The following is a 19,977-nucleotide window of genomic DNA, read 5'->3' as shown; positions in this document are numbered from 1 at the left end:
GTGTGACAGGTTAGTACAGTGGTGAACCTATAGGTCTTCAGTGTGACAGGTTAGTACAGTGGTGAACCTATAGACCTTCAGTGTGTGACAGGTTAGTACAGTGGAGAACCTATAGGTCTTCAGTGTGTGACAGGTTAGTACAGTGGTGAACCTATAGACCTTCAGTGTGTGACAGGTTAGTACAGTGGTGAACCTATAGGTCTTCAGTGTGACAGGTTAGTACAGTGGTGAACCTATAGACCTTCAGTGTGTGACAGGTTAGTACAGTGGTGAACCTATAGGTCTTCAGTGTGTGACAGGTTAGTACAGTGGTGAACCTATAGACCTTCAGTGTGTGACAGGTTAGTACAGTGGTGAACCTATAGGTCTTCAGTGTGTGACAGGTTAGTACAGTGGTGAACCTATAGGCCTTCAGTGTGTGACAGGTTAGTACAGTGGAGAACCTATAGACCTTCAGTGTGACAGGTTAGTACAGTGGTGAACCTATAGGTCTTCAGTGTGTGACAGGTTAGTACAGTGGTGAACCTATAGGCCTTCAGTGTGTGACAGGTTAGTACAGTGGAGAACCTATAGACCTTCAATGTGACAGGTTAGTACAGTGGTGAACCTATAGACCTTCAGTGTGTGACAGGTTAGTACAGTGGTGAACCTATAGGTCTTCAGTGTGTGACAGGTTAGTACAGTGGTGAACCTATAGACCTTCAGTGTGTGACAGGTTAGTACAGTGGTGAACCTATAGGCCTTCAGTGTGTGACAGGTTAGTACAGTGGTGAACCTATAGACCTTCAATAGAGAAATCATGTACATGTACATCATGTAACCTACACAATCGCAAAACACGTGAAATATATTCTCATGCTCGCCGCACACATAGCCTAGTTTCAGCAGAATATAATCTGCAGGCAGCAAGAGTGTGCAGCTGTCAACTGGTTTTAGCATGGAGCAGCTCACAGAAGAATGACATCGGTAGCCGGTAGGGTAGGAAAGACGTTTCAACTTATGATACCTACCAGTGAATGCTAACTAAGGCAACAATGGGTATGCAAACTAGGTATTGAAAAAGTTTAGTCTGAAGTGTTGGTTTTTAGGATAGTAGGATTTGTGATGCGCAATTGTGATCATGCTCTGTTTGGATCAGGGGCGTAGACATGGATGTGCCTTTGTGGACAGAGGTCCACCCACTGGGGAGCCAGGCCCAGAGAGGCCCATCCAATCAGATTGATGTGATTGAAGCTTTGTTGTGGACTTAGACCATCACATTTTTATTTACAGTACCAGTCAAAAGTTTGGACACACCTACTCATTCAAGGGTTTTTCTTTATTTTTACTATTTTCTATATTGTATAATAATAGTGAAGACATCAAAACTTTAAAAAACACACATATGGAATCATGTAGTAACCACAAAAGTGCTAAACAAATCTAAATATATTTTATATTTCAGATTCTTCAAAGTAGCCAACCTTTGCCTTGATAACAGCTTTGCACACTCTCTCCCCAGAGACCAGCAAAGCAAAATCCCGACTGGATCTTTTTGTCTCTTCAGTGTTAACCCTTTCCTTTCCATCAAAAACTGAAGAGATTCAATCAAAACATAATTGAAAATAATAATATAATTATCAATATTATTATATTATTATAATCATTATTTTATAAATCCTTAGCCCTTCTCTGAAGGCATAGAAGGCTCATTGTTCCCCACTGTGTTTGGGTTAGTAATAATTTGTAAAGTGGTTCTATTTTCCCCCAGCATGCATGTTTTCACCATTCTGAATGTGTAAAGAATCCATATGTTGTTCTGAAATATGAACCCAGAAATACTGGACATTTAGAACTCTTATTATGGTGGTGATTTTACAAAATTAGAATCATGGTCTTGAATTGGACTCGCATTTTTCTGGTCTCATTCTTGACTCTGTCTCGGACCCCTTGTCCCCCTCCCGGTCTCGGTCTCCAATCAAATTTATCCATAAAGCCCTTTTTACATCAGCAGATGTCACAAAGTGCTATACAGAAACACAGCCTAAAACCCCAAACAGCAAGCAGTGCAGATGTAGAAGCCCGGTGGCTAGGAACAACTCCCTAGAAAGGCAGGAACCTAGGAAGAAACCTAAAGAGGAACCAGGCTCTGAGTGGTGGCCAGTCCTCTTCTGGCTGTGCCGGGTGGAGATTATAACAGTACATGGCCATTTAAGGCCAGATTGTTCTTCAAGATGTTCAAATATTTATAGATGACCAGCAGGGTCAAATAATAATCACAGTGTTTGTAGAGGGTGCAACAGGTCAGTACCTGAGGAGTAAATATCAGTTGACTTTTCATAGCCGAGCATTCAGAGGTCGAGACAGCAGGTGCAGTAGAGAGAGGGAGAGTCGGAAACAGCAGGTCTGGGACAAGGTAGCACGTCCGGTGAACAGGTCAGTGTACCCCAGCCACAGGCAGAACAATTGAAACTGGAGCAGCAGCACGACAAGGTGGACTGGGGACAGCCAGGAGTCATCAGGCCAGGTAGTCCTGAGGCATGATCCTAGGGCTCAGGTCCTCCGGGAGCGAGGGAGAGAGAGAGATAGAGGGAGCATACTTAAATTCACACAGGACACCAGATAAGACAGGAGAATTACACCAGATATAACAGACTGACCCTAGCCCCCTGGCACATCGACTTTTACGGAGACTGAGACAGGGGTGGGTTGGGGGACACTGTGGCCCCGTCCGACGATACCCCCGGACAGGGCCAACCAGGCAGGATATAACCCCACCCACTTTGCCAAAGCACAGCCCCCACACCACTAGAGGGATATAAACAGACCACAAACTTACTACACTGATGAAAGAATGAATATAGCCCACGAAGATCTCCTCCACCGCATGAACCCGAGGGGGCGCAAAACCGGACAGGAAGATCACGTCTGTGACTCAACCCACTCAAGTGACGCATCCCTCCTAGGGACAGCATTGAAGAGCACTATTAAGCCAGTGACTCAGTAGGGTCAGAGGCAGAGAATCCCAGTGGAGAGAGGGGAGCCGGCCAGGCAGAGACAGCAAGGGCAGTTTGTCGCTCCAGTGCCTTGCCGTTCACCTTCACACCCCTGGGCCAGACTTCGCTCAATCATAGGACCTACTGAAGAAATGAGTCTTCAATAAAGACTTAAAGGTTGAGACCGAGTCTGCATCTCTCACATGGATAGAAAGATCATTCAAAAATGTAGCTCTATAGGAGAAAGCCATGCCTCCAGCTATTTGCTTAGAAATCCTAGGGACATTAATGAGGCCTGCGTCTTGTGACCATAGCATATGTGTAGGTATGTACGGCAGGACCAAATCGGAGAGATAGGTAGGAGCAAGCCCATGTAATGCTTTGTAGTTTAGCAGTAAAACCTTGAAATCAACCCTAGCCTTAAAAAGAATCCACTGGAGTAATATGTTACATTTTTTGGGCTCTAGTCAGTGCTAAACACAGCTGCTAGAATCCTAACTTAAGTTTATTTAAGGCTTTATCCGGGTAGCCAGAGAGTAGAGCATTGAAGTAGTCTAAGGTAGAAGTGACAAAAGCATGGGTTAGCTTTTCTGCATAATTTTTGGACAAAACGTTTATGATTTTTGCAATCTTACGAAGATGGAAAAAAGCTGTCCTTGAAATATTCTTGATATGTTTGTCGACAGATCAGGGTCCATAGTAATGCTGAGGTCCTTCACAATATTATTTGAGATGACTGTAAAACCATCAAGATTAATTGTCAGATCCAACAGCAGATCTCTTTGTTTCTTGGGACCTAGAAATAGCATCTCTGTTTTGTCTGAGTTTAAAAGTAAGACATTTGCCTTCCTTATGTCTGAAACACAGGCTCTCATCGAAATGTACAGCTGTGTGTCGTCCGCATAGCAGTTAGAGTTGGCATTGTGTTTCCGAATGACATCACCAAGAGGTAGAATATATAGTGAACACAATAGTGGTCCTAAAACGGAACCTTGAGGAAACTTGCAATTGATTTGTCAGAGGGCAAACCATCCACAGAGACGAACTGATATCTTTCCGACAGATAAGATCTAAACCAGGCAAGAACTTGTCCATGTAGACCAATTAGGGTTTCTAATCTCTCCAAAAGAATGTGGTGATCGATGGTGTCAAAGCAGCACTAAGGTCTTGGAGCTCGAGGACAGATGCAGAGCCTTGGTCTGACGCCATTAAAAAGTAATTTACCACCTTCACAAGTGCAGTCTCAGTGCTATGATGGGGTCTAAAACCAGACCGAAGCAATTCGTTAACATTATTTGTCATCAGGAAGGCAGTGAGTTGCTGCGCAACAGCTTTTTCTATTTTTTTGAGAGGAATGGGAGATTTGATATAGGCCGATAGTTTTTCACATTTTCTGGGTCAAGGTTTGGCTTTTTCAAGAGGCTTTATTACTGCCACTTTTATTGAGTTTGGTACACATCCAGTGGATAGGGAGCCATGTATTATGTTCATCATAGGACAGCCAAGCACAGGAAGTAGCCGTTTCAGTAGTTTAGTTGGAATAGGGTCCAGTATGCAGCTTGACGGTTTAGAGGCCATTACAATTTTCATTAATGTGTCAAGAGATACAGGATTATAAAACCTGAGTGTCTCCATTGATCCTAGGTCCTGGTAGTTCTGTGCAGGCTCAGGACAACTGAGCGTTTGGAGAAATACGCGTATTCAAAGTGGAGTCTGTAATTTGCTTTCTAATGATCAAGATATTTTCATTGAAGAAGTTCATGAATGTATCACTGCTGAAGTGAAAGCTATCCTCTCTTGTTGAATGCTGCTTTTTAGTTAGCATTGCGACAGTATGAAAAATATATTTGGGATTGTTCGTTTCTCCTCAATTAGGTTGGAAAAATAGGATGATCGAGCATTAGTGAGGGCTCTTCAATATTACATGGTACTGTCTTTCCAAGCTAGTCAGAAGACTTCCAGTTTGGTGGAGCGCCATTTCCGTTTCAATTTTCTGGAAGATTGCTTCAGGGCTTGGTTATTTTCTTGGTTAATTTCTTGTGACAAATGTTTTTTGTTTTTAGGGGTGAGACTGCCTCTAGGGTATTACGCAAGGTTAAATTAAGATCCTCAGTTAGTTGGTTAACCAATTGTTGTACTCCAACGTCCTTGGGTACGTGGAGGGAGTCTGGAAGGGCATCTAGGAATCTTTGGGTTGTCCTAGAATTTATAGCATGGCTTTTGATGATCCTTGTTTGGGGTCTGAGCAGATTGAGCAGATGCAAACAAAATAAAATGGTGGTCCGATAGTCCAGGATTATGAGGAAAAACATTTGGATCGATAATATTTATTCCATGGGACAAAACTAGGTCCAGAGTATGACTGTGGCAATGAGTTGTTCTGGAGACATGTTGGACAAAACCCACTGAGTTGATGATGGCTCCGAAAGCCTTTTGGAGTGGGTCTGTGGACTTTTCCACGTGAATATTAAAGTCACCAATAATTAGAATATTATCTGCCATGACTACAAGGTCTGATAGGAATTCAGGGAACTCAGTGAGGAACGCTGTATATGGACCAGGAGGCCTGTAAACAGAAGCTATAAAAAGTGATTGAGTAGGCTGCATAGATTTTGTGATGTGAAGCTCAAAAGATGAAAATGCAGTAATTTTTCTTTTTGTGAACTGAAATTTGCTGTCACAAATGTTAGCAACACCTCCGCCTTTGCGGAATGTGCACGGTCACTAGTGTAACCAGGAGGAGATTCCTCATTTAACACAATAAATTCATCAGGCTTGAGCCATGTTTCAGTCAGGCCAATCCCATCAAGATTATGATCAGCGATTAGTTAATTGACTATGACTGCCTTGGAAGTGAGGGATCTAACATTAAGTAACCCTATTTTGAGATGTGAGATATCACAATTTCTTTCAATAATGACAGGAATGGAAAGGTCTTAATTCCACTGAAATTGCTTTGGCAAACACCGCCATGTTTTGTTTTCCTCAACCTAGATCAAGGCACAGACACAATCTCAATGGGGATAGCTGAGGTGACTACACTGACTGTGCTAGTGGAAGTTGTGAAGATGGCGCCGGAGGCTGCTGTTTTACTGGCTCTTAACTAACCGTGCTATTTTGTTTGTTTTTTTCGCATTGTTTGTAACTTATTTTGTACATAATGTTGCTGCTATCATCTCTTATGACCGAAAAGAGATTCTGGACATCAGAACAGCGATTACTCACCTTGAATTGGACAAATTTTTTTTTTTTAATTAGTCGGACGGGAAGGATATACTCCAAACACCCGTAAAGTCCCTCATCCCTATCATTTGCTGGAGAAAGAAACTGAGAATTTGCGGAAAGAGATCGGGGTGCCTTTTGAGGATCTGTGGCTAATCTGCCTTCGCCACCTGTACTGTTAGCAAACGTTCAATCGATGGTAAATAAATGGGACGAACTGAAAGCACCCAAATCATACCAACGGGACATAAAAACTGCAATATCTTATATTTCACTGAGTTGTGGCTGAACGACAACATTAATAACATACAGCTGGCGTGCTATACAGTCTATCGGCAGGATAGAACAGCAGCCTCTGGTAAGACACGGGGCGGGGATCTATGCATATTTGTAAACAATAGCTGGTGCACGATATCTAAGGAAGTCTCAAGGTTTTGCTCACCTGAGATAGAGTATCTCATGATAAGCTGTAGACCACACTATCTACCTTGAGAGTTTTCATCTGTATTCTTTGTAGCTGTCTACATATCACCACAGACCGATACTGGCACTAAAACTTCACTCAATGAGCTGTATACAGCCATAAGCAAACAGGAAAACGCTCATCCAGAGGTGGTGCTCCTAGTGGCCGGGAACTTTAATGCACCAAAACTTAAATCAGTTTTACCTCATTTCTATCGGCATGTTAAATGTGCAGCCAGAGGGCAAAAAAACTCTAGACCACATTTACTCCACACATATTCATTGACTACAGCTCAGCGTTCAACACCATAGTGCCCTCAAAGATCATCAGTAAGCTAAGGATACTGGGACTAAACACCTACCTCTACAACTGGATCCTGGACTTTCTGATGGCTCGACGCCAGATGGTAAGGGTATGTAACTCCACGTCCGCCATGCTGATTCTCAACACAGGGGCCCCTCAGGGGTGCGTGCTCAGTCCCCTCCTGTACTCCCTGTTCACCAATGACTGCACAGCCAGGCACAACTCCAACACCATCATTAAGTTTGCCGATGACACAACAATGGTAGGCCTGATCACCAGCAACGCTGAGACAGCCTATAGGGAGGAGGTCATACACCTGACCGTGTGGTGCAAGGACAACAACCTCTCCCACAATGTGATCAAGACAAAGGAGATGATTGTGGAAGGTTTTACAGCTGCACCCTCGAGAGCATCCTGACGGATTGATCACTGCCTGGTATGGCAACTGCTCGGCCTCCAACCGCAAGGCACTACAGAGGGTAGTGCGTACGGCCCAGTACATACTGGGGCCAAGCTTCCTGCCATTCAGGACCTCTATACCAGGCAGTGTCAGAGGAAGGCCCTAAAAATTGTCAAAGACTCCAGCCACCCTAGTCGTAGACTGTTCTCTATGCTACCGCACGGCAAGCGGTACTGGAGCGTCTAGGTCCAAGAGGCTTCTAAACAGCTTCTACCCCCAAGCCATAAGACTCCTGAACATCTAATAAAATGGCTACTCAGACTATTTGCATTGCCCCCCCCTTCTACGCTGCTGCTACTCTCTGTTATTATCTATGCATAGTCACTTTAATAACTCGACCTACATGTACTTATTTTTCGGCTGGTGGAGGTCCTGTAGAACCATGTCCAGATAAAGCGTCCGGGGTGAAAAAGTTTAACGAAAAAAGTAGAGCGAGGAAAAAACTAAGACGTTGGTAAATGTATTAAAAGTAAAAACCAAGAGGTTTGTCTGATAGCCAAGTAGCAAGAAACAGCACAACAGCACGGAGACCGGAAGTTGAGGGCGGAGCAATTGATTTGTGATGGAAATAAGAGGTCTTGACTCGCCCCCCCCCTCACCTCCAGTCTTGGTCTTAACTCGGATTTGATTTCCTCCGGTCTTGGTCTTGAATCGGTCTCACTTTAGGTGGTCTTGAACACAACACTGATGCTAATAATTCAATCATGAACCGTAGAAATCCAAAATAGACCATTGATAAGGATGGATGTCTGAAACTCACTCTAAAGGTTGATGGCTGTATATAGAATGGACCAAACCCCTCAGGCCATGGAATGGTGAGTGGAAGAGGAACAGCCAACAGGGCCAACATGATAGTGAGGCACAGTTGCAGTTGCCATTGTTGCACGTGAGAAAAGTAGCACATTCTAATTAGGGCTGTGAATTTCTAGGGACCTCACAATACAATATTATCTTAATACTAAGGTGTCGATATGATATGTATTGCGATTCAATACTGTGATTTTAATGGGATTTGATGTTCCGAACTTATTGCTCATTATACATGTATATCTGCTGCAGATCGACAAGAGAGCGCATGAGACAATTTATTTTTATCATTAATGGAAATTAAAGAGCTGAAAACAAGTTGGCTCACTTGGAGTCAAAGTATCGATATAATACCGTCCCAAATAATATTGCGATATGTAACCGTATCGATTTTTCCCCATCACATATTTTTTTTATGTAGCACAAAAGCAATTAGTATGGCAATTAAGCATCAATTAATTAAACACTCTAAATGGCCAGCTATTACAACCACCAGGGAATGATGATCAATGCTAGTCCATTCTATCAAGTTTAATTCTACATTGGGAGGACTGTGGATTAACAGTGAGGGAGAGAGAGTTTTCCTCACCAGAGAGAGAAGCAATGTGTCACAGGAGTGAAGGGCTAAGTGGATAATGACATAGGCAGCAGCAGCTACTAACAGACAGAGTCAATGGTTAAAGGACTGTAATTATTGGTGTTAACTAAACGCTTCTGGATTAAAGACCGTAAAGAACGCAGACGTGCTTTAGTCAGACGACTGGGCGAGACACAGAGAGACTTCATTAGAGAAACAGCTTCAGTCAGACGACTGGGTGAGACACAGAGAGACTTCATTAGAGAAACAGCTTCAGTCAGATGACTGGGCGAGACACAGAGAGACTTCATTAGAGAAACAGCTTCAGTCAGATGACTGGGCGAGACACAGAGAGACTTCATTAGAGAAACAGCTTCAGTCAGACGACTGGGTGAGACACAGAGAGACTTCATTAGAGAAACGGCTTCAGTCAGATGACTGGTTGAGACACGGAGAGACTTCATTAGAGAAACAGCTTCAGTCAGATGACTGGGCGAGACACAGAGAGACTTCATTAGAGAAACAGCTTCAGTCAGACGACGAGACACAGAGAGACTTCATTAGAGAAACAGCTTCAGTCAGACGACTGGGCGAGACACAGAGAGACTTCATTAGAGAAACAGCTTCAGTCAGATGACTGGGCGAGACACAGAGAGACTTCATTAGAGAAACAGCTTCAGTCAGATGACTGGTCGAGACACGGAGAGACTTCATTAGAGAAACAGCTTCAGTCAGATGACTGGGCGAGACACAGAGCGACTTCATTAGAGAAACAGCTTTAGTGAGTCATAAGTCTCTGCCACAGGGGGCTGGTGAAGGAAGGATGGCTCATAGTAGTGGCTGGAATGGATGAATAGAATGGCAGCAAACACATAGAAACCATATGTTTGACACCTGTACATTTATTCCATTCCAGCCATTACAATGAGCCTGTCCACCGATTTAAGCGACACCAGCCACCACTGCCCTCTCCCCTCTATTTGTGCATTACTACATATATAGCCGTGGCCAAAAGTTTTGAGAATGACACAAATATTAACTTTCACAAAGTCTGCTGCCTCAGTGTCTTTAGATATTTTTGTCAGATGTTATTATGGAATACTGAAGTATAATTACAAGCATTTCATAAGTGTCAAAGGCTTTTATTGACAATTACATGAAGTTGATGCAAAGAGTCAATATTTTCAGTGTTGACCCTTCTTTTTCAAGAACTCTGCAATCCACCCTGGCATGCTGTCAATTAACTTCTGGGCCACATCCTGACTGATGGCAGCCCATTCTTGCATAATCAATGCTTGGAGTTTGTCAGAATTTGTGGGGTTTTGGGTTTCCACCCGCCTCTTGAGGATTGACCACAAGTTCTCAATGGGATTAAGGTCTGGGGATTTTACTGGCCATGGACACAAAATATCGATATTTTGTTCCCCGAGCCACTTAGTTATCACTTTTGGCTTATGGCAAGGTACTCCACCATGCTGGAAAAAGCATTGTTCGTCACCAAACTGTTCCTGGATGGTTGGGAGAAGTTGCTCTCGGAGGATGTGTTGGTACCATTCTTTATTCATGTTCTTAGGCAAAATTGTGAATGAGCCCACTCCCTTGGCTGAGAAGCAACCCCACACATGAATGGTCTCAGGATGCTTTACTGTTGGCATGACACAGGACTGATGGTAGCGCTCACCTTGTCTTCTCCGGACAAGCTTTTTTTCCGGATGCCCCAAACAATCGGAAAGGGGATTCATCAGAGAAAATGACTTTACCCTAGTCCTCTGCAGTCCAATCCCTGTACTTTTTGCAGAATATCAGTCTGTCCCTGATGTTTTTCCTGGAGAGAAGTGGCTTCTTTGCTGCCCTTCTTGACACCAGGCCATCCTCCAAAATTCTTCGTCTCACTGTGCATGCAGATGCACTCACACCTTCCTGCTGCCATTCCTGAGCAAGCTCTGTATTGGTGGTGCCCCGATCACGCAGCTGAATCAACTTTAGGAGACGGTCCTGGCGCTTGCTGGACTTTCTTTGGCGCCCTGAAGCCTTCTTCACAACAATTGAACCGCTCTCCTTGAAGATCTTGATGATCCGATAAATGGTTGATTTAGGTGCAATCTTACTGGCAGCAATATCCTTGCCTGTGAAGCCCTTTTTGTGCAAAGCAATGATGACGGCACGTGTTTCCTTGCAGGTAAACATGATTGACAGAGGAAGAACAATGATTCCAAGCACCACCCTCCTTTTGAAGCTTCCAGTCTGTTATTCGAACTCAATCAGCATGACAGAGTGATCTCCAGCCTTGTCCTCGTCAACACTCACACCTGTGTTTACGAGAGAATCACTGACATGATGTCACCTGGTCCTTTTGTGGCAGGGCTGAAATGCAGTGGAAATGTTTTTTTGGGATTCAGTTCATTTGCATGGCAAAGAGGGACTTTGCAATTAATTGCAATTCATATGATCACTCTTCATAACATTCTGGAGTATATGCAAATTGCCCATCAAAAAGAAAGGAGGACCAAGGCACTCTTCATATAATTGATTAAAATGCCTTTATTAGTATGGCATGTTCAATAGAAACAATGTTTTTAAAAAACCGACGCATTTCGGCTGCATGGCCTTCGTCAGGGTGTACAAAGAAATAATACAATGTTCTCTGTTTAACAGCTTTTCCAATTAACCCTAATTTTAAGGGGGAGTGGTTAAAATTGATTGGACACACCTAGTAAGCAATAGTATACACACTTTAAAGTGAAATGCTGTAGCTATGTTATCATAAAAATGTAACTCCAAGCTAGAAGTATCAGAACACTTAGAAAGGTAGTTCTAACCTTAAATATGTCTGGGCGAAGTGTCAAGAATAAGAAAGCAATATATTCCATAGTACACTAGAACACAGCAAAACATGAACAACAAGAGTCTAAACATAGCTGAGGGCAATTGAGCAAAATATCCACTAGATGACAGCAAATGTACCCATCACAACCCTACAGGAAGGGTGAGAAATCCATATCTTCATTTAAACCCGGGTATTTAGTGGCCTGTAGTTTGTAAATCCAAAAACTTTCCATTTGGTTTAACTGTTTAAGACGGTCCCCTTTTCTAATAGAGGCCGGGATATGATCAATACCCATAGCTTGTAGGGAGGCAGGGTTGCCATGGTGTAAGGACTTGTAGTGCCTTGCCATGGGGTAGTCTACATTGCCTACCCGTATGGCGTACTTGTGTTCCGATATGCAAATTGCCATCATGCAAACTGAGGCAGCAAACTTTGTGAAAATGAATATTTGTGTCATTCTCAAAACATTTGGCCACGACTGTACACTACCTACTCTAGTGGACTAGTATGAAGTATTAGGGTGAGCTAAAGTAGATTTAGTGTTTTAGAGCTCATATCCAGCTCTAAGTAATTAACTGTAATCAGATCCCCAACAGTTACTGAGTGGAAACAGTCGTTAGAGCTCAGTGAATGGATTAGGCATACTAAGGCGTTTTTTCTCTCTCACTTTTGTCTGAGAGAGACGAGAGACAAAGGGAAGGAAGGGATCATCTCCACCCCAATGATCTGCTCTGGGTTTGGTATTCCTGAATGAACACCACGGGGTCTATCGTAGCCAAGATATGGAGAAAGAGAGTTTTCCAGAAACATTAATGCAGGGGAGCAGACACCTCTGTAGATTCCATTCCGGTGTTTTTTTATAGACTATGTATTTATATTTATCATATACATTAGTGGAGGCTGCTGAGGGGAGGACGGCTCATAATAATGTCCGGAACGGAGCAAATGGAATGGCATCAAGCATGTGGTTTCCATGTGTTTGATACCATTCCATTGTCTCCATTCCAGCCATTACTCTGAGCCGTCCTCCCCTCAGCAGCCTCCACTAATGTATATGATAAATATAAATACATGGCCAACCAAATGAATCGCATACAGAGAAAGGTTACTCCGTTGCATGTGGAAGTCAGTAGTCCCATGTTATGGTAATGACTTCTCTCTGGCCTTATCTGCTGTTGTGCAGCTCTTCATGGAATCCACGCCAAACCCATAGACCTATTCATCAGAGGAGCTGTTTCCCTTCCAGTACAGGCTTTATGAGAAAAGACCAAACGTGCCCAGACTCCAACACTACAGACCCCCCATCATCATCATGGCAGAGGTAGAGACAATTAAAACAGGATGCCAGTGTTCCTCTGGTGCTGAGAATCAATGTGCTGAGGAAAGACAATGTCTGTTCAGAGATTTAAGACATATATTTCAGCGTTGTGTTCTCCTCTCAGTGGTATTGATGGATGAAGAGCGATGAGGCGTGGAGAGGGGGCGTGGGGGGAGAGAGCAAGAGAGAGACAGAGAGAGAGACAGAGAGAGAGGTGGAGAAAGAGAGATGGCCTGTCTGTCAGTCTTTCTGTGGCTGGTCACTGTAGATTTAGATAAGCTAGTGCAAACAGAGCCTGCGGCTGCAGACAGGGCTTGATATCTGCTGATTTTTGCTCAGTTTATCGCTCTGCAGTTAGACGTGTCGATCGTCTCTCATTGGGTGTCTCTAAGTACTCTGTTAACAACAGAAGTAAAATCTTGCATCATTTGGTCGGCTGCATGATTAATTGATGTATTCATACTTACATTATTAGAAATTGAGAGTTCCAGCAACTCTCCACTCTCACAAAAGGAAATTCTCAACCAAAGCCCCCCAATGCCGATTCGTGTGGGCACACGCACAAAGCACTCGAGGCGAAGCAGTTTAAGCATAGCGTCCTAATAACCAGTACATCCAAATAACCACGTCCAAATAACCAGTGACAAAACCCCAAAAAATGGCTGCTTAATCTCACGCATCCCTTTCAGTCCTGACAGATTCTCTCGGTCTATACGCAGAATCTGGCTACGGGAGATTACTACGTGCCTATCATGGCCAAGCAGAGCCCTGGCTTCCCATTTTGTTCTGTGAAAGGGAACATTTATGAGAATGTGCCGGTGTAAAGCAAACATAGGCTACTATCTCTGTGTTCTGGCTTCTTGTGTTTCCCTGTGTTGGCTATGACCGAGTTCTTTTGCAGTGAGGTCGACTGTACTATAGCTCATGTATGGTCTGGACATACTACTTGGGTACAGTGAGCCAGCAGAGTGTCTCAAAAACCACACAAACACACCATACAGACCCCGACGTCATCCATGACATCCTGTTCTCCTCTACCTACTGCTGTATCTCCAATTCAGGCTCTGAAAACCTGAGCCCCTAGCCTTGTATCAATGAATGGTTTCCAGAGCCTGGCTTGGAAGGAAACAGCTTGGTTAAAAGCAATATGTGGGAAGATATATACGCTCCCCGAGTCTCACAGGGTGAGGTATAGCATCACTTTCATAGGTGAACCACCTGTACATGTAAGGGTTTGAACCTGTATGCTCCGGTGTGGATAACCACTCAGAGGATAGACTGCCTCACTCTCCTCTTCTCTCTCAATCTCTTTATCCCTCTCTCTCTCTCTCTCTCTCTCTCTCTTTCTCTCTCTCTCTCTCTCTCTCTCTCTCTCTCTTTCTCTCTCTCTCGCTCTCTCAGCCACCTGGGTTATTTTCGAGACAAAGTGCTCATCGTTCATTCATTATTCACTCTCTATCCCTCTACTGTTTCTGTTTTCTCTTCCATCGTTTAGCCACAGCCCCCTCGGTGTGGCCAACGGTTATTTAACACATCTCTATTCCTTCTCTTTTATTGCCTAAGTAAAACTCTCCCTCCTTCCACTGTAACCATTTTATACAGTAAATCTTAGATATGGACCAGGCGGTGCCCAGGGAACTGTATGTTGTTTCAGCGTAGTATATGTGGTGTGGTACTGTACATGGCCAATATACCACGAGTGTAACTGTAGCTGTCTAGAACCAAGAGGAGAAACAGAATTCTATTCTCCTCCATTTAACACTGCACCACTGAATGCAGTCTGGAGGGGAGAGTAGGACAAAGTGGAAGATGTTGACTGCAGCCTCTAACTGGAACCTTGCCTTGCTCTGCTCTTCTCTGCCGTGTGTCATGTCGTGGGCGGCAGAGGAGGGGGTGGAATATAAGACATCTATGGAGACCTTAAGTACAGTGAGGGAAAAAAGTATTTGATCCCCTGCTGATTTTGTACGTTTGCCCACGGACAAAGAAATTATCAGTCTATAATTTTAATGGTAGGTTTATTTGAACAGTGAGAGACAGAGTAACAACAAAAAAAACAGAAAACCGCATTTCAAAAATTTTAAAAATTGATTTGCATTTTAATGAGGGAAATAAGTATTTGACCCCCACTGCAAAACATGACTTAGTACTTGGTGGCAAAACCCTTGTTGGCAATCACAGAGGTCAGACGTTTCTTGTAGTTGGCCACCAGGTTTGCACACATCTCAGGAGGGATTTTGTCCCACTCCTCTTGCAGATCTTCTCCAAGTCATTAAGGTTTCGAGGCTGACGTTTGGCAACTCGAACCCTCAGCTCCCTCCACAGATTTTCTATGGGATTAAAGTCTGGAGACTGGCTAGGCCACTCCAGGACCTTAATGTGCTTCTTCTTGAGCCACTCCTTTCTTGCTTTGGCCGTGTGTTTTGGGTCATTGTCATGCTGGAATACCCAACCACGACCCATTTTCAATGCCCTGGCTAAGGGAAGGAGGTTCTCACTCAAGATTTGACGGTACATGGTCTATCGTCCCTTTGATGCGGTGAAATTGTCCTGTCCCCTTAGCAGAAAAACACCCCCAAAGCATGTTTCCACCTCCATGTTTGACGGTGGGGATGGTGTACTTGGGGTCATAGGCAGCATTCCTCCTCCTCCAAACACGGCGAGTTGAGTTGATGCCAAAGAGCTCCATTTTGGTCTCATCTGACCACAACACTTTCACCCAGTTCTCCTCTGAATCATTCAGATGTTCATTGGCAAACTTCAGACGGGCAAATATGTGCTTTCTTGAGCAGGGGGACCTTGCGGGCGCTGCAGGATTTCAGTCCTTCACGGCGTAGTGTGTTACCAATTGTTTTCTTGGTGACTATGGTCCCAGCTGCCTTGAGATCATTGACAAGATCCTCCCGTGTAGTTCTGGGCTGATTCCTCACCGTTCTCATGATCATTGCATCCCCACGAGGTGAGATCTTGCATGGAGCCCCAGGCCGAGGGAGATTGACAGTTCTTTTGTGTTTCTTCCATTTGCGAATAATCGCACCAAATGTTGTCACCTTCTCACCAAGCTGCTTGGCGATGGTCTTGTAGCCCATTCCAGCCTTGTGTAGGTCTACAATCTTGTCCCTGACATCCTTGGAGAGCTCTTTGGTCTTGGCCATGGTGCAGAGTTTGGAATCTGATTGATTGATTGCTTCTGTGGACAGGTGTCTTTTATACAGGTAACAAACTGAGATTAGGAGCACTCCCTTGAAGAGTGTGCTCCTAATCTCAGCTCGTTACCTGTATAAAAGACACCTGGGAGCCAGAAATCTTTCTGATTGAGAGGGGGTCAAATACTTATTTCCCTCATTAAAATGCAAATCAATTTATAACATTTTTGACATGTGTTTTCTGGATTTTTTTGTTGTTATTCTGTCTCTCACTGTTGAAGTAAACCTACCATTAAAATTATAGACTGATCATTTCTTTGTCAGTGGGCAAACGTACAAAATCAGCAGGGGATCAAATACTTTTTTCCCTCACTTTATGTGCTGTACAGTACACCAGAAGAGGTTGGTGGTTCCTCCTATAGCTCCTCCCACAGTCTCCTCTGCAGTACATTGTGATTGGTGGAACTGCTTCTCAAAGGAACTGCTTCTCAGTGTGGAAGAAGGAGTTTTTGACATCAGATGCTTCCTGGATAGGGGCTATGTTCCAACACTATCAGATGGTCCCAGTTTGCTCCCTAACCCTTCCCCTTGGCCATAACCCTTTGGTGTTTTGGGAAAGGGAAAGGGGGATATCTAGTCAGTTGGACACCTGAATGCATTCAACTGAAATGTATCTTCCACATTTAACCCAACCCCTCTGAGGTGTTTCCTTCCACTAACAGACACATGGAAGGATTGTAGAGGTCTGCCAACTAAATTCATCTTCAGCTTTCAACAAGGAGAGCAGACAAGGAAAGGAAGCTATTCAAAAGTGTTAGGATTTGGTATTTCATTGCTTCCGTCCTGGACATTTTCCTTTGACTAGACAGCTCTCACTGCAAGAAATTGCTGAGATTGTACCAAAAACAAACAGCAATATTTCATTACATTACTACAAAATGAGTTTGTAATGCTGCTCCTATGCACCTATAAATTATCGTCGCCATAAAATGGACGTCATTAAAAAAAAATCTGCTGCAAAGTTTTGGGGGATCTTTTGCGCAGAGATTGCCACCCTGTGTGTGTGTGTGGATTCATATTACGATTTGTGAAAGGGCATATTTAATGACCTCTCATTAAAGTCTCTCTCAGTGGAAATCAGCTCAGAACCTCCTCTACCTCTCACTGATTAGGCCTCACAGGATTCCCCCAATCACTCTCTCTCGCTCTCTCTCTCTTTCACTCTCTCTCGCTCTCTCTCTCTTTCACTCTCTCTCACTCTCTCTCTGTCTCTCTCTCTCCTTCTCTCCCTGTCTTTCTCCTCCCTCTCCCTTGTCTCTCCCTTGTCTCTCCCTTCTCTCTCTCTCTCTATCTCTCTCTCTCCCTCACTGTCTCAAACCGCTCTCTCTCTATCTCTCTCTCTCTCCCTCTGTCTTTCCCCTCCTCTCTCTCCTTGTCTCTCCCTCTCTCTCCTCTCCCCCTCACTGTCTCTAACCCCCCCTCTCTCTCTCTCTCTCTCTCTTGCTTTCTCTCTCCCCCTCTGTCTCTCACCCTCCCTAATTCTTGTTCTCGCCATCTAACTCTCTCCTCTTTATCTCCCCTGAGTCCTCATTTAAACAACTTCCTCTCCTTGTCTCCTTTGTCCCTAATGCTTTCTGCCTTGTTCCATCTTCTCTATCTCTCCACATCTCTTTACCCTCCTCTCTATCTCCCTACCATCCTCTCTACCTTCCTCTATCTCTCTACCCTCCTCTCTATCGCCCTACCATCCTCTCTATCTCTCTACCCTCCTCTCTATCTCCCTACATCTCTCTACCCTCCTCTCTCTATCTCTATACCCTCTTCTCTCTCTAACTCTCTACCCCTCTCTTTATCTCTCTACCCTCCTCTTTCTATCTCTCTACCCTCCTCTCTCTATCTCTCTACCCTCCTCTCTCTATCTCTCTACCCTCCTTTCTATCTCCTACCCTCCTCTCTCTATCTCTCTACCCTCTTCTCTCTCTATCTCTCTACCCTCCTTTCTATCTCCCTTTACCCTCCTCTCTCTATCTCTCTACCCTCCTTTCTATCTCTCTCTACCCTCCTCTCTCTATCTCTCTACCCTCCTTTCTATTTCCCTCTACCCTCCTTTCTATCTCCCTCTACCCTCCTCTCTCTATCTCTCTGCCCTCCTCTCTATCTCCCTCTACCCTCCTTTCTATCTCCCTCTACCCTCCTCTCTCTATCTCTCTACCCTCCTTTCTATCTCCCTCTACCCTCCTTTCTATCTCCCTCTACCCTCCTCTCTCTATCTCTCTGCCCTCCTCTCTATCTCCCTCTACCCTCCTTTCTATCTCCCTCTACCCTCCTCTCTCTATCTCTCTGCCCTCCTCTCTATCTCCCTCTACCCTCCTCTCTCTATCTCTCTACCCTCCTCTCTCTATCTCTCTACCCTCCTTTCTATCTCCCTCTACCCTCCTTTCTATCTCCCTCTACCCTCCTCTCTCTATCTCTCTACTCTCCTCTCAGTCTATCACTTCTTCCCAGTTTTTGTCTCTTACTTTGAGTCACCAACTCAAAACTTTCAAGAATTTCCTCTTTTCGTTTCTTCTCCTCTCCTCCCCAAATGTGTTTTCTTCTGTCTTTCATACATATTTAAATTCATTTTCTCTTTCATTTTTCTCTTTGCAGAATGACACATGGTCTGAGCTGTATTCATTTGCAGTGTTCAAGGCGATGAGCCACATGTTGTGTATCGGCTACGGTCGGCAGGCCCCGGAGAGCCTGTCTGATATCTGGCTCACCATGCTCAGCATGATCGTAGGGGCCACCTGCTACGCTGTGTTCATAGGCCATGCCACCGCACTCATCCAGTCCCTGGACTCGTCCCGACGACAGTACCAGGAGAAGGTAAAAATACTTTAGCCCTTTATTCCTCTGTCTCTCCCTCTGTCTTCATCCATTTCGTCCTCTATCCCGCTCCCTCTCTGCCTTCATCCTTCTCCCCCTCCACCCCTCTCCCTCTCTGCCTTCATCCCTCTCCCTCCACCGTAACCCGTAACTTCATCCCGCCCTTAGACTCATCCTAACGAAAAGGTATAGGCTCCTCAACCTCTCTGTCTCTCCTTCCATCCCTCCCTCTCTCCCTCCATCCTTTACTCTCTACCCTAACTCTTGTCTAATCCCTGGACTCCTCCTAACGTGAAGGTAAAGATTCTCCGCTATCTCTCTCTCTCTCTCTCTTTCCTGCAACAACCTAACCAGGGCCATGCACAGACCTTTCAGGGGGCATGTACTCAAAATAAAAAAGTGTATTTTTGAACATAGGCCTATTTATTTCTGCAAGAACACACTCACTCATATCATCACACAGTGTAAGGAAGCTAGTGACAGGGCTTCCTAAAGACAGTGACATCAGTAACAGAGGGTAGGCTATCAGCTGATCATTGATGTTGATGATTTATGTAAATCTGCTGATTAGCTAGCTTGACTTCTTTTACTGGTTGTGATTTACCTCTCTATGCCTTTCTGCGTCCCTCTGATGCGAGTGTCAGCCAACCAGACTCAATATTGATGATGATGTAGACTAAATGAAGTGTTATCAAGTGTTAAAAATGTTGTGGCAGTACCAGGCACACCAGACAGGGCTCTACCTGTGCAGAGAACATTCCTCTTCCATTCTCCAAAGTTCCTTTAGGTTGGTGGTATAATTTCCCACATTTTTGTGTTTGTATTTTTGGTCAATTTTCTTCTGAACCCACAACCCGCAGCGCCCCACCATTTTTCAGCTTAATGAGAATACTGATGCAAAAGTGTTAACAAGAGGGAAACATTTTCATTTTTTAGACCGTTTTGCTTCATGATTTGTCAACTCACATACAATAATGTATCTGTCGTTCTTGTCGGAGTAGGTTCTTGTGT

At 44.3% G+C, this 19,977-nt stretch overlaps 1 protein-coding gene across 1 annotated transcript in view; it reads left to right on the top strand.

The window, feature by feature from the left end:
• Nucleotides 1-19,977, top strand: part of LOC115156457 (potassium/sodium hyperpolarization-activated cyclic nucleotide-gated channel 2) — a 116,691-nt gene that overhangs the window by 29,892 nt on the left and 66,822 nt on the right. Inside the window, exon 4 of the mRNA XM_029703880.1 lies at nt 18,748-18,966. Within this exon, the coding sequence (XP_029559740.1) occupies nt 18,748-18,966 (219 nt within the window). The remainder of the gene's footprint in view (nt 1-18,747; nt 18,967-19,977) is intronic.

The sequence above is a fragment of the Salmo trutta genome, chromosome 21 (assembly GCF_901001165.1).
Source record: "Salmo trutta chromosome 21, fSalTru1.1, whole genome shotgun sequence".
Lineage (NCBI taxonomy): Eukaryota > Metazoa > Chordata > Actinopteri > Salmoniformes > Salmonidae > Salmo > Salmo trutta.
Note: the sequence above shows the minus strand (reverse complement) of the source record. Positions and strands in the feature narration are given on the sequence as shown.